The following is a 15,200-nucleotide window of genomic DNA, read 5'->3' as shown; positions in this document are numbered from 1 at the left end:
CATATGCTTTGACCTCAGTCATGAGTCAACTATGTGGTAACTTATTGAAGGACTTTTGAAAATCCAAATACATCACATCTGCTGCAGTACCCTTATCTACTCTTTCTGTTACTTTCGCTTTTGAGATACATGCTGGCTACTCTTTATTGTATTTTCAGTTTCTAGATGTTTCTCTATTAGAATTTGAGTAAAGATCCCATTATCTTTCCTTTCACCATTGTTAAGCTAATAGGTCTGTCCTTCCCTAGACTCGTTCTATCTCTTTTTAAATATAGGAATCACATTAGCCAGTCATCTGTCACTATTCCTTTCTCTAATAATTTTTTATGTATATGTAGTATTTCCTCTGCTATTTCTCCACTGACTCCTCTTAATATGCATATGGACTAGGGGTTTTACCCTCTCTAAGTCTGACTTGTTTATCAATGATTTCCCTCCTTTGCGTTGTAAGTATCTTGATATCTTTTTTCATCTCTTCTAATGTCATGCCCGCCATATTAGTCTCCCTAGTAAATACTGAGGCAAAATAATTATTCAATATTTCTGTTATTTTGCTGTCATTACTTGCAAGTTTATCTTGTGCATCTCTGAGTGGTCCTATCCCTATCCAATTTTCCTTCCGTTATTTACGTGTCAGTAGAATACTATTGGCTTGGCCATGTGAGCCGCATGGAAGATGGCAGGATCCCCAAAGACACATTGTACAGCGAGCTCGCCACTGGTATCAGACCCACCGGCCGTCCATGTCTCCGTTATAAAGACGTCTGCAAACGCGACATGAAATCGTGTGACATTGATCACAAGTCGTGGGAGTCAGTTGCCAGCATTCGCCAGAGCTGGCGGGCAGCCATAAAGACAGGGCTAAATTGTGGCGAGTCGAAGAGACTTAGTAGTTGGCAGGAAAAAAGACAGAGGCGCAAGGGGAGAGCCAACTGTGCAACAGCCCCAACAAACAAATTTCTCTGCAGCACCTGTGGAAGAGCCTGTCACTCCAGAATTGGCCTTTATAGCCACTCCAGGCGCTGCTTCACAAACCACTGACCACCTCCAGGCGCGTATCCATTGTCTCTCGAGATAAGGAGGCCCAAAAGAAAGAAAAAAAAAGAATACTATTTCTTTTTATGTTCCTTAATCACTTAATTTTGTAGTTCCTCTTTGCCTTCCTAATTTTTCTGAATTCTGTCTTAACCTTTTTGTATTCTCTTTTGTCATCCTCTTCTTTATTGCCTATGTACTTAGTGTAAGCCTTTTTCTCTAGTGTTACGACCAGGTGGGCAATATCTAGGAGTCTTTTTCTGTCTTTATCTGGTCTTATTGTAACAGGATTTAATTTTAAACACATTGTGTTTTGAGCTCCCCCTTTGTGATTCTTTGTTCACAGTTTCCAATTATCAGGCAAATAACTGAGCACACTCAGGCTTTCTTTGGTTTAAAGCAGAAAGAGGAAATTTATTAAAACCTTAAAACTAAAACTCTAATATAATTCACGCCTATGGATATATGATGTGCTCATGCTAGCAGACACATGCGATATAAACATACAGATAGGAATAGAAAAGAACAGAAAAAAAGACAAGTAGAACAGATTGAAGCAATATCTTGTTACTGTTTCTCTTGTTACAAGCTGTTGAGCTTGTTGTAGTCATTGATTGAAGATATGGTCTTGTGTTTCAATGGGGCCCAGTAGTCTCCTTAAAACCTTGTTCACGTGGCAAACCCTTCTCTCTTTGAGTTTCAAGTGTTTTCAATGGTTTCAGTTCCCTGAGAGATGAACAGGCAGACAGACAGGCAGGCAGGAGAGGAGATGCTCTCAGACCCAGGACAAGGTCTTTACTCCATGAGCAGGCGGCTTTGTCTCTTAGTTCAAATCTCTTTGATGGAAGTTTAAATTCAAAAACTCCAGCCAGCTAGTCATGTGACCAAAACTGACCCGACCACTTCTGCGTATTGGAGAAGCCATTGCTGGACCCCCATTGTTTCAACATTGGCTGTTACCATGGAAATGTCTTTCCTGTCAGGGCTTTCAATTTTAAGTTTTAATGTTCATTGTGGCGAAATAATGTGTGCCTCAGTCTTGGCCGGTGGGGTTTGCCTGATAATAGTTTTAATTTTGCCCACATCTCTTCATTCATCCATGGTGTTTCATTATGGTTAGTTCATTCTAGTTCTTTGGTGATATTATATGTGTATATAAATATATATATTTCTCCTGAGCTCTAATGATCACTGTTTTAAATATTTCCCGCTGCTGTTCTGATTTTGCTTTTTCTGTGAACTCTTTTCCTGGCAAGTTTTATTTGTTGAACTTATTTATCTATTCTTTTTATTCACAGGTTTCCTTACTTTCCAGTGTCTTCAATCATTTATGTTCGAAGGTCAATTAATCCTGGGTTTAGAAATGCATTTGTGCAAACCCCTCACACATCTATGCAGCAACACTTTGTCCACTATTTTAACTGATGGGTCAACATGTAAAATAAGTTTTCAGACTCTGCCGTTAAATAAAAAAGTGATATATTTCTCGACTCTGATCCTTTGGGTGGAATTTTATCTGTGAAGGGAGCAGGTTTGGATGTTTGCAGGAGCTAAAAGGATCAAAACATGACGACATGTGCGGAATCCGACATGTTCCCACTCATCTCCTCCTTTAACAGGGGCATTTTCAGAAGTGCGTGGGAAATTCCCTTGAAGGCGTCAGGTCAAACATTTAAATATTAAGTAGCAATTCACTGACAATTGAACCTATCGTTCTGGCTTTAACAGCCAGCACATAAGTTCCCTGAGCTGTATGGATCTTGCCAGGGTCCATACAGTGAGAACACAGTGGAAAGTCATTGAGCATTGAAACTGGCATGCTAGAAAGCGTTTAAATAGTGAATCTGAAAAGCTGCAGCCATGCCTGTGCAAAAGACTGGTACTCTCAGCACATGTCTTGAAGCCATGATTCCTCTGATTTACAGGGCAGTAACAACTTTTTGGAAGCCATCTGACATACTTTGCACCTTGGTCTAAACTTATTTGCCCTCGGCCTTCACTGCAGCCATTATATCGACTTCTAAAGAGTAATAGGAGAACCAGCAGCACCAACACCAGCAACAGGAGCAGCAACAAAAGCAACAGCAGCTACCTTCTCCGCAGCCACATGCTGCTCCACAGGACAGAGGGGAAGGACATAGAGTTCCAGCTCGAAGCAAGTGATACTCCTAAAACAGGGTGTACAGACAGAGGATCGGCCTCCTCGGCAACAGTTCCTCGGGAGGCTTTGGCTCTTGTGGTAGGTTGTTACTTATATTTGCAGCCTCCTGGAATAAGGCTTCCTTCCCAGTGGACCAGTGGTGATGCATTGCCAGGGACTGTCAAGGTCACCACAGGCCTGAATTACTTCGCCTCTAACTCCTTTCAGGCATCAGCTGGAGACACCTGCAGGATCGCACCAATCTGCAGCCCACAAGTCCACATCCCAATTCACAGATGCCATGTTTACCAGGGTTGCCCAATATGTGCACTTTAACACTGATGAGGTCGGTTAGACGCTTTTTCTACATTGGCTGGGTTTCCACATGTTCAGGAATCATAGACTGTACACATGTGACAATCCAGGCACCGTCGGATCATCCTAAGTCTTCATCAACTGGAAAGGAATTGCACACCCTCAGCGGGCAGATCGTTTGTGACCTTTGTAAGTTTATTCTGCATGTTTATTATGCTATATAAATATAAGTTGGTGTTTGTGTGCTCAAGATTTCCTGGAAGCCATCATGACTCTTAAATCCTGTGCCAGTCAAGTCTACCCCAGGTATTTGCACCTCTAAGCAAATTGAGTGGCTGGCCTTTTGGAGACAAGGGCTACCCACTGAGGACCTGACTGATGACACCTGTCGGGAGCCCTGCCAATGATGCCAAGGAGAGGTACAACAGGAGCCACATCACCAGAAGGTGGAGCATTGAGCAAGGCTAGCTGAAAATGAGACTCCAATGCCCTGACAGATCTGGGGGTCTCCTTCAGTATGCATCAGCAAGGGTCTCCAGAATGGTCAAGGTCTGCAGTGCCTTGCATATCATGGCGCTGCAGAGAGGACTAGAGCTGCAAGAGGAGAAGTTGCAGACCACTTGACATTGTTCAATGAGGAGGAGGAGGAGGAGGAAGAGGAGCTAGAGGAAGAAGAGCATAATATGGCCAAGGTGGCTGCAGCTGCAAATCTGGCTGCCAGAGAAGCATGCAGTGGCTTCATAGAGGCACGATTCAAATAATGTACAAGTCCAAAGCTATATGGCATTATAACCCTGAATGACCTGCGCTGCGCAACCTCCCCACCCCAGCACAGAGCATTCCCACAGCCATAAATTGTTCCATCACAAGCACACAGTTTGCACTGACTCAACTCTGGGTTGCCATTCTGATGAAGGGGAATTGAAATGCAGCAATGATGAGGACAAAACATGTAAAAAAGTCTTTCCTCATTTACAATTTCACAAATGACACAACATTTACATAGTTACAAACACACAATGTGCAACTAAGAAGTCTTCCTCTCCCACTTTCTATCACTGGCACATAGTGCTATTCCTGTAGCTTTCACAGAGCTAGAGGCAGGCTACTCATTCCCCTGCTCTGATACATGGGATGTGCATGGCTAACATCCTCTGGTTTGGGAGCCAGTCAAGGCCTCAGCAAAGGCTGCCACACCTGCGCCTGTGCAGGACAGCCTCGGTCATTGGGGCAGGAGGTAGCATGTGCAGCTTTTTCAGAAGGAAGGAGTGGTGGTGAGGGATGAGAAGTGGGAGCACTTCGAGAAGAGTCCACACTTCCATGTACCATTTTGCCATCTTCTGTCTCATGGCCCATCAGTAGCTGGAGAGCACTTTGCTAAACTTCAGTGAAGCATTCAACTGTCAAGGCGAGGCTTTCCTCCATCCTATTTAAAGTGGTAGGCTGAGTGTGCAGGCTGTTGATCTGGATCAGTATGCACTCCATTCCCTGCTGCGACTGATGCTCCATGCAAGTGGCCACTCTTTCCATGGAGGTGGTCTTCAGTGTGAATGCCTGAGACATCATGGCACTCATGTTTGAGATGGACTCCTCCAATCTCTCTCCAAGACAGTGCATGACCTCAGAAAATACTGACAGAACCACAAGCATTTCATGCTGCTCTACAATTTCCCTCCTGATGTATGACTCCTGAGGCTTAGCATCTACCTCCAGTTCAGCAGCGCTTGGATTGTCCTGTCCTCTCTGACCTGGACTCTCCACTAGTGTCTCTGTTTCCCATATCTGCTGTTGGTTACATGTGACATGTGCCTCCCCTTGTGACAACCTAACTAGCTCTACTGTCGTACGCACTGATGTGTGTTTTTTGCTCTGGTGGAGGGTGCACATGAATCATGTGACAGTACATCCTCAGAATGCTTGCTCTCCTTTGAGATCTCCTCAGCCTAGTCCCTCATCACCTCTGTTGTCATCTGTGAAGGACCTCTGGGAGATCAAAGACATGAGTTAGTGCTGAAATTGAGAAAGGGTACGAACTCGACATAATGTATATCATGACATTTTAGTTGCTGGTGACATTAAATTAAGAGTGACTGTTAATTGCGCAGGGGCAGTGTATTAAATAATGACACCAGGTCTCTGGACAACCCCCTTCTCTCCATCACTGACATGTAATGTTTGTGCCACCCTGCTAATCTCTAGGGCATCCTCCTCCAATGAGGTCAAGGTGGCTATGGCTGCAGGTCTACCCCAAGTTCTCTATCTCTCCCTGGAGTTCTTTGCTCTCTTCTCCTTCACTGAGAGAAAACAGAGAGTTTGAGTGTGAGAAGTGAAATGAGTGGACAGGATGGAATGACAGCATTTGTGGAGTGTGCCTGTAAGGGTTGGGTGTGAGATGGCACATAGACGAGGGTGAGAGTCAGTGTTGACTGTTCACATGGAGATTTAACATAGAGGTATGAGTTGAGCTGAATGGTGTGTTAGTCAAAGAAGGGCTGTGCAGGGGATTGCTGGGAAATGCATAGAGTGTTGGTTGCCACCTGATATTGGTATGCCACTCATCTTGCCTGACCCAATGAGGTCATTAAACCTTTTTTGGCACTATATCCTGGTACAGAGCTCCACACTCCTGCTGCTTACAGCCTTGGTGAATTCTGTCCAATACTGCATCATCAGGGTTGCTGGCCTACTCCTTCCGTCTTCTGGAAACAGCACTTCCCTCTTATCTGAACTGCTGCCAGCATGACCTCCAGGGAAGACTCTGAGAACTGGGGGACAGCCTTCCCATGTCCTGCACATCTTCCAGACAGCAAAAGCAGCTTTTCTTGCTGTGACTCTGACCCTTGCCGGTGTCCCTTTAAATGGAGAGCACTTCATTGACAAATGTGTGACATCATCACACCTGTGGTTTTTAATTGGTCTGGAAACTTGGAAGCAGGATTTTAATGCCAAGGCTGAGGTCGCTACAGGTCCGCAAGCTGCATCTGGGACTATCATTTTAAAATTCTGCCCTTTGTTTTGGGATGAACAGATTCATTAAATACCTCTCATATAAAGGGTCTTGCTATTCTTTACTTAGTTGGGGAGAGGATCTTCCTGTCCTTTCACTTTCCCATCACTCTGTCTTTTTGAATTTCTCTTATGTAGCTTGACATTGTATTTTATCATTTTTCCCTTTTTATTTATTTTCATCCTTTCCTTTCAACTATTTACTCTTTGATGCTTCTGACTAATCTTTTTCCAGGTTTTTTTAATTCATTCATGGGATTTGGGCATCGCTGGCCAGGCCAGCATTTATTGTCCATCCCTATTTGCCCCTGAGACGGTGGTGACGAGCTGCCCTCTTGAACCGCTGCAGTCCATGTGGGGTAGGTACACCCACAGTGCGGTTAGGAAGGGAGTTCCAGGATTTTGACCCAGCGACAGTAAAGGAACGGCAATATAGCTCCAAGTCAGGATGGTGTGTGACTTGGAGGGGAACTTGGTGTTCCCATGCATTTGCTGCCCTTGTTCTTCTAGTTGGTAGAGGTCGCAGGTTTGTAAGGAGCCTTGGTGTGTTGCTGCAGTGCATCTTGTAGATGGTACACACTGCTGCCACTATGCGCGGTGGTGGAGGGAGTGAATGTTTGTAGATGGGGTGCCAATCAAACAGGCTGCTTTGTCCTGGATGGTGTCGAGCTTCTTGAGTGTTGTTGGAGCTGCACCCATCCAGGTAAGTGGAGAGTATTCCATCACACTCCTGACTTGTGCCTTGTTGATGGTGGACGGGCTTTGGGGAGTCAGGAGGTGAGTTACTCACCGCAGGATTCCTAGCCTCTGGCCTGCGCTTATAGCCACGGTATTTATCTGGCTACTCCAGTTCAATTTCTGGTCAATGGTATCCCCTAGGATGTTGATAGTGGGGGATTCAGCGATGGCAATCTCACTGAATGTCAAGGGGAGATCGTTAGATTCTCTCTTGATGGAGATGGTCATTGCCTGGCACTTGTGTGGCACGAATGTTACTTGTCACTTATCAGCCCAAGCCTGGATATTGTCCAGGTCTTGCTGCATTTCTTTACGGACTGATTCAGTATCTGAGGAGTCACGAATGGTGCTGAACATTGGGCAATCATCAGCGAACATCCCCACTTCTGACCTTATGATTGAAGGAAGGTCATTGATGAAGCAGCTGAAGATGGTTCAGCCGGGACACTACACTGAGGAACTCCTGCAGTGATGTCCTGGAGCTCAGATGATTGACCTCCAACAACCACAACCATCTTCCTTTTGCACTAGGTATGACTCCAGCCGGCGGAGGGTTTTCCCCCTGATTCCCATTGCTGATTTTAGATTTTTTTAAAAATTCCTTTTGTTGAATTCATTTTCCTTGCTTACACAAATTTATGTTGTGGTCTGCTTTTACACACATTCTCCGCAATTCCTTCTTTCTTTCTTTCCCTCCTGTTTCTATCTCTTTGTTTCTCCTTTCTGTGCTCACCTTTCTTGTCCTTCTCCTTTGTCGACAAAGGGATAGGTACCATTCTACCGGTGGTCTTTATGGATGAAGCTGGTCAGAGGGTGTTGTGATATTGCTTTAACTGCTTGAGTACCAGTTAACATACTGTTGAATATGTAAATAGTTTAGTATACATCATCACAGGAAGCCAACATGTGATATAGCAGTTGGAGCAGCGTTAGTAAACAGCATGTGTATCTTAGAGCTCTTCCTTTAATTCTGTTATTTTGTAATAAAGAACTCTTCATTCAACTTACAGCTGCAGATTGTTTGGTACGTTTGTGTTGAGAACTCAGTAACACAACAGATGTTGCCATTCGATCATGGGATATTCCAGGGAATACAATTCTATGTTTCCTCACACCTCCACAAACATGCATGTCCAGCCTAGGCCACTGAAGAGCATTTAGGGTATGTGAAACCCTGACTGTCTTTTCCTAAATTAAGGGTGTTAAGGCCAACAGTGAGCCTCAGCACCAACGCAGCTAGCGCATTTGTGAATAGCTCGGTACATCACACAGGGCATTTACCCACTGAGCTAACAGCAAAGCAGATTAGCTTTCGTACTTTTCCCATTGACAAAATTTAGTGTTGGAACATCAGAATGGTTATATTCACAGACAATATCAAATTGCAGGAGGGGAACTTTGGCAGATGAATTTAATATGCGTAAGTATAAACAAGGAAAGTCATGCTGAATCTGGAAACTTCAGAGAGATATATAATAGTGTAAAAAACAGCTGGCACTTTGCAACAAACTGTGTAAACACTGTATCTGCCGTGTGTCAGCACAAAATCCTACAAGGTAATCTAGGCATGTTTCATTGTGTTTAAACTCAGTTGCAAAAGATTTACTGTTTATTTACTTTTTTTCTACGTCTGTCCTTCACCTGTTGAAATTTCCACATCTTGGCATCCAGTAACTCAGTTCAACTAAGGGTGATCTCCACAGCACCCTACACAGTCCTCACTTCTCTCACTTGCCATATCAAACTCTGAGTTTTACGGTGACCGACACTGATGGCTTGAAGTGTTGTGTGCCACAAACAAGTCAACAAAAAGCCACTGAAAACTAATTTGCACATTTTGTTGCACTTTTCCTTTCCATAACTTTACAAGCACAAAGGGGTCAATTTTCACCACCTTTGTCTGGTATTAATGGATAGTAATGGTCTCAAAATGGAGGTCAGTTCTCTTACCACTCCTTTAACCCCTGTGTTGTGCCGACACCATTTTGAAAAGGGCCTACCACTATGTGTCCAAAACACCCGCAGTTCCAGCCGGTAGACCCCGTTTAATATGAAAATCAGGGCCCCATGCTGTAAATAGGATTTCAGTTGTCACTTTATGCTGGAACTGTTTGGAGCCTGCTCGGTACAAGCTTCAATAGGTTCCACAGGCCAAGAAGTTGAAGATGTCCAGCAAAGATAAATGTTGAAACAATTTTGTGGGTCCTAAAGGAACAGGGATCGCAAAAATAATCTGAGCCGTGACTGCCCTGAGATCCATGGTTGCAACCCCCACTTGCAAATTACCCTCCCGGCTGATCTACAGGTCTCAGCTACAGTTCACTGGCTGGGTGGAAATGAGGCAGATGATGCAAAATTGCCACCACATTTTCACTATAGATTTGGTTCTAAGCCTTCTTTAATGCAATTTTGGTCTTGCTAATGCCTTCCTTAACATCGAAAAATAGAACGGTAGAGAAACAAGGATCAATATATTTTTGGACTCTATGGAAATTAAGGGATTTAGAGATTAGGCAGGAAAGTGGAATTGACATCAAAGATCAGCCATGATCTTATTGAATGGCAGAGCAGGCGCAAGGGGTGGCGTGGCCTGTTCCTGTTCTTATTCCTTACATGCTTATAGAAATGCACCTTCAAGAAAGAATGAGAGAAATTAGGGAAAATAAAACCTTACATCAACATAAAGAGGTAAAGTCAGAGAAACATGCCAAAACCACATCAGACTGGTAGTTCAACTCCAGAACACAATATAAGTTACAGTAAGCAATACACAAGTGCACCTGGGTGCCCAGTGTTACAGTCCAATATTTCACAAACTGGAAAATTACTCAATCTCAAAACCTGTTGCCCAAGACATACAATATTGTCAAGGAGTTGAATGAATTCATTGTGTGTTGTGACAAAGGAACATTTCTTGGCAGTGGTTCAATCATCCAATTGATGTCAGGTGAGGTGCTCACTTTACAGTTTTGGATGAGTTATAACTTCCTCCAAACTAAGGCACTGGGAAGACTGAAGCAATTGTTTTCAGCCCTGATACAAATTCCGTACTCTCACCACCACTTCCCTCCCTGTCCATTGTCTCAGACTAAATCAAACTGTTCATCACCTCAACGAAACTTCCAAAAATACCTTCTGTCCATCACAGACACCAGCTACTTTCACCTCTACCAGCACCCGCAGCTGAAACCAACATATAATTACTCTAAAGCTTTCTTGGCTGGACAACCATTCTGCACCTCCATAAACATAAACTTATCCAAATCTCTGCTGCCCCTGTCCAAACCTGCACTAAATTCCATTTGCCAATCACTCTATTCTCACTTAACTACATTGGCTCCTGGTGCCTCAATGTCTCAAATTCAAAATTCTCATCACTGTGTTTAAAATCTATCCAGGAACTCACCCCACCACATCTCTATTATCTCCCCCTTTTAACTCTCCATTCCTTTGTCTCTGGCCACCTCCCTCTTTACCCCACATCATAACAGGCTTTCTACTGATCACCCCAGAGGAGTTACAGAGGCAAAGCAACTGAAGAAATTTCCAGCAATGGTGCTTAACTTTAATAAATCCACATTCATGCCCTGTTGTATTTATTGGAAGCAAGCAATTAAAGAACAGCACTTGCTTTGACCTTCATTGGAGTCAATTAACAGGGATAATTATGTTGATATAGTGAAAATGTTTAATGTAGAAAAAAGCTAGTTTCACAAAAATTCAAGGGGAAAAAAATTGGAAGTCATGCCGGAGAAGGAGATATTCAGAGGGGTGATCAAAATCTTTGTCACAGTGGTTCCTTTAAGGAGGATCTGAAAGGGAGGTGGAGTGGCAGAGGGATTTAAGAGAATTCCAGAGATTAGGGTTAAGGGTACAGGGGATGAACAAGAGAGCAGAATCAGAGAATCAGAGTTCAGGAATGGGAGCATTGCATCACTGATGGAGGTTATAGAGAGAGGGAGCATGAAGACACTTCAGAATTTAGAAACAAGGATGAATATTATAAACTTAGGATGTTCCTGTATAGGCAGCCAATGTGGATAAGCAAGCACAGGAGTGATAAATGAGAGGGAATTAGCGCAGGATAGGATACGGACAGGAGAGTATTGGTTGAGCTGAAGTTTATGGAAGGTGGCGGACAGTGCTCATTGTATATTAATTTTGTTTAATTGCATGCAGGTGGTGGGCATTGACTGGGGATTCACTTGAGCCCCCTATAAATCGATACTGACTGAAAATATGGATATTGAGTTAGGAGGTGCACACTGTAATAAATATAAAAATGTGTAAAGATTGGCTCCAGCTTTATCCTTAACCAACTGGCTTTCTGGATTAAAACACATAGAGGCCAGCCAGAAGAGCATTGAATAATCAAGTGACAAAGGCACGAGTGAGGGCTTCAACAGCTGACAGGATAAAGTAGGAACAAACAGCAAAAAGCTGGTAGGAGACTCATTTGTTGGAAGAACCTGTTCATTCTGGAAACTTCTATCTGCTCTGTGAGAAAAAATAAAAACAACTAATTGGAGAATTTATTTCCCTCCAATATTTTGGCTCCCTCCTGAATTCTGATTTCTTGCTACATTATCTCACACAAGTGGCCATTTTACAAATGTGAGGCCGGACAGTGAATGCCAACCATCCAGTCAGTCATGGGGGTCGTCACAACTGAGCCCAAACCTGTCCTTACTTGAGGTTCACCCATCAGAGCCGGCATAAAGAGCAGGAGCAGTGACTGATTTCTCTGCTGTCCAGCACTGACAGGTCAGCTGCTTCAGGCAATGGGCTGAGCTGTGTGGGCTTCAATCCTGTCCTCAAGTGGACAAGCAACAGCATTCACAAGGATTTTTCCCAGCCCAATGCAACTAATTCTGGAGCCCCTACTGGTGACTGGGCTAAGATCAGGACAAGCAGGGATAAGATTTATTGGAAAGATAATAAAAGGTTAATCATTTAAGGGAAGTGTTGGGAAAGGTAAAAGTTTGGAAATCAGTTCCTGAGCACATACTTTATAAAACATTTCTGTATTGGCCAAGATTAAATTGACAATGCGTTTGGAAATAAGAAAACTAGTAATGTTAAAGCAAAATCATTCTGAATTCCTGAATAAAGCATTTGTTTGAATTTCAAAGGTTGGTTAGTTCTGGTAAGTTCTTGTAAAACACTCAGTCAACAGAGATCAGTGTTGGTCATCAGTGTTCCTGCCAATTCTGAGCTCTTTAAAAGGGAAGTTAGAGAATCGAGACCTCCTCAGAGCTGCTAGTGACAGACTGTTTCTCAATTTCACCAGTCTTTGAACATGTGGGGCAGGATGAGGCTGCTGTTCATAGCTTTGGTCTTGGGAATTATTTGTAAGTTCTTTTCTTTCTTTTATAATTAAGTTTATTTTTGTTGGGTGCTCACAATTTGGTGCCTGTTCATCCTGAACGGTTCAAGTTAACACGTTAGGGATACTGTGCAGATTTTTGCTTCAGAGGGGAAATGTCCATTCATGGGGAAGGCATTTTAATTTTTAATTATCAAGTGCAATAGCACAAAGGAAAACAAACATCACCTGACTCGCTCTTTGCAAATAAAGGAGTTGATGCTTAACAGAAAATATTTTTTCAGTTTAAGCTATATCTATGTACCACGTGTAGGTATATTTTCTGTATCTGTGTATCCCAGTGCAGGAACCAGTATCCCAGTACAGGAACTGTGTGTGTATCTGTGTACTGCAGTACAGGTATATCTGGTATGCCTGTGTACACAAGGTAGATACAGAGAAACTATTTCTTCTGTTGAGGTAATTAACAAGAAGAGGGCAGAATCTTGATATATCAGAGGGAGCTTGGTGAGAAGAGCAGCAGCTTTCCTACACACAGGAACAGTAAGAAACAAAGCACAATGACTGCACAAGCTCTTCCACACCTCTTGTTACCTGAGTCTCAAATCAGGGATTCCTATGTTATGGTGGAGTGTGTTGAAAATACAAGTTATAAATATTGGGGAATAAAGTGATGAAACAGAAGTCAACGTGTTTCTGTTCCCTAGGTGAGGTCACTGCATCTCCTGTTGAAAGGCTGCGTTGGTGCACCATCAGTGCAGAAGAACAGAATAAATGCAACAACTGGACATCAGTCAGCTGCGTCCAGGCTGGCTCCAAGGAAGACTGTATCCAGAAGGTTTCGGTAAATGTCACCAGCATATTTAATAACACGTCACTGTATAAAAAGGGAACTGCATTATCTTGTCCAGCCAATCTCTGAAGGGGACATCAGATGAGTTTGAGGCACTTGCACAGGGTGAAGGAACCTCAGCTGGTCTTGTGTAGCCCCGGCCTTTAAGTTACAGAGGGGCTTTGGCTAAGACCAGGGATCAGGCTCTTGTCCCCAACTTGGACAAGAAAGGCCACCTTTTACCAGGGAAGCAATAAATAAAGAAATGGGTTGAGTTGTCAGCATGAATAATGTAAACTAGGCCATGGGGACAGAGTGTGAGAAGTATATTGGAAGGTGGGGGAATGTATTTGGGATGTGGGGGTATATTTGGAATGTGAGGTGTCTATTTGGAATATGACGTATATATTTGGAAAGTGGGGGGTATATTTGGATGTAAGAGGTATGTTTGGTATATGAGGGCATGGTATTAGTTCAGTAAATGTAACTGCACAGAGAACTAGGTCCTGTTGACCCGACACAATGTGAACCAGTAAATGAGGCTTGGAGGTTTCTGTATCAAGTAAACTAAGGTCAAGACAACAAATGTACGACAATGAAAAGGTAGTGTAGTCTCACCTGGATTGGGTATTCTTTATTTTATTTTCCTAAAGCAAATCAACATTTTCTCTGACATATTATAATTTTTTACAAATACTGGTTGCTTTCCAATGGTGTTGCACATGGGGAGGCTCGGCCAACAGTCGCCTTTAGGTGTGGAGCTGGGGAAGGGAAATAGCGGTCAGCTTATAACTAGGCCAGTGCTCACAGAGTTAATTGAATCCTCATTTTAAAGTCAAATATTGTGTTCTTATTTGTATATCTCTGTTAAAGGTTCCTATGTCCGCATTCATAATGGAAGCTGCAACTCTCAGCTTGTCATGCTGTAATTACACACTCCTACCACTGGTGGAGCAGCAGTGCCTTCAGTGGAGGGAGCGCACAATTGCGGCCTAACATAAAAGTACATAGAAGTTACAGCAGGGATCCAGGCCATTCAGTCCAACCAGTATATGTCGGTGTTACCCTTCATGCAAGGAAATGATCCTAATCACATTTATCTTCCTTGTTCCTCCATCCCTTTATTTCCTTTTCTATCATTCACTGATACAATCCAATCTTAACCAGTTTACATGGTTTCTGTGTCAACCACTGACTCTGGAACTGAAATTCACAGCTTCACAACTTGCTAAGTGAAGAAATTTCTCCTGCCCGCTGTCCTAAATTTCTGACTATTAATCGTGTATCTATTGGCCCTTGTTCTAGACCCCTCAATTACTGGGAACAGTTTACTTCTATTTTCCCTGTCTCCTCCTTTCATCATGTGAAAAACTTCCATTGTATCATTATTCTCATGAAAAAATTCAGGACAAAAGTAAGTGTCACTTGGACAAACGTGGGTTAATTAAGGAAAGCCAGCATGGAATTGTTAAGAGAAAATCATCTTTAACTAATTTGCTGGAGTATTTTTTTTGAAGAGGTAACAGAGAGGGTTGATAAGGGTAATGCTGTTGATGTGGTGTACATGGACTTCCAAAAGGCATTTGACACAATATTGTACAACAGACTTGTGAACAAAGTTATAGCTCATGGAATAAAAGGGACAGCAGCAACATGGATACGAAATTGGCTCAGTGATCGGAAACAGAGAGTAGTCGTCAATGGTTGTTTTTCGGACTAGAAGAAGGTGTGTAGTGGAGTTCCTCAGGTGTCAGTGTTGGGACCTTTGCTCTTCCTGTTATGTATTAATAACCTAGACCATGGTGTAC

At 43.1% G+C, this 15,200-nt stretch overlaps 1 protein-coding gene across 1 annotated transcript in view; it reads left to right on the top strand.

Moving 5' to 3' along the window:
* Window positions 1-12,442: 12,442 nt before the first annotated feature.
* LOC137375170 (serotransferrin-B-like) overlaps window positions 12,443-15,200 on the top strand; it is a 54,853-nt gene continuing 52,095 nt past the window's right edge. Inside the window, exons 1-2 of the mRNA XM_068041921.1 lie at window positions 12,443-12,585; window positions 13,268-13,404. Of these exons, the coding sequence (XP_067898022.1) occupies window positions 12,534-12,585; window positions 13,268-13,404 (189 nt within the window). The 5' untranslated portion in view covers window positions 12,443-12,533. The remainder of the gene's footprint in view (window positions 12,586-13,267; window positions 13,405-15,200) is intronic.

The sequence above is a fragment of the Heterodontus francisci genome, chromosome 11 (genome assembly GCF_036365525.1).
Source record: "Heterodontus francisci isolate sHetFra1 chromosome 11, sHetFra1.hap1, whole genome shotgun sequence".
Lineage (NCBI taxonomy): Eukaryota > Metazoa > Chordata > Chondrichthyes > Heterodontiformes > Heterodontidae > Heterodontus > Heterodontus francisci.
This window is presented reverse-complemented; position numbering and strand designations above follow the sequence as displayed.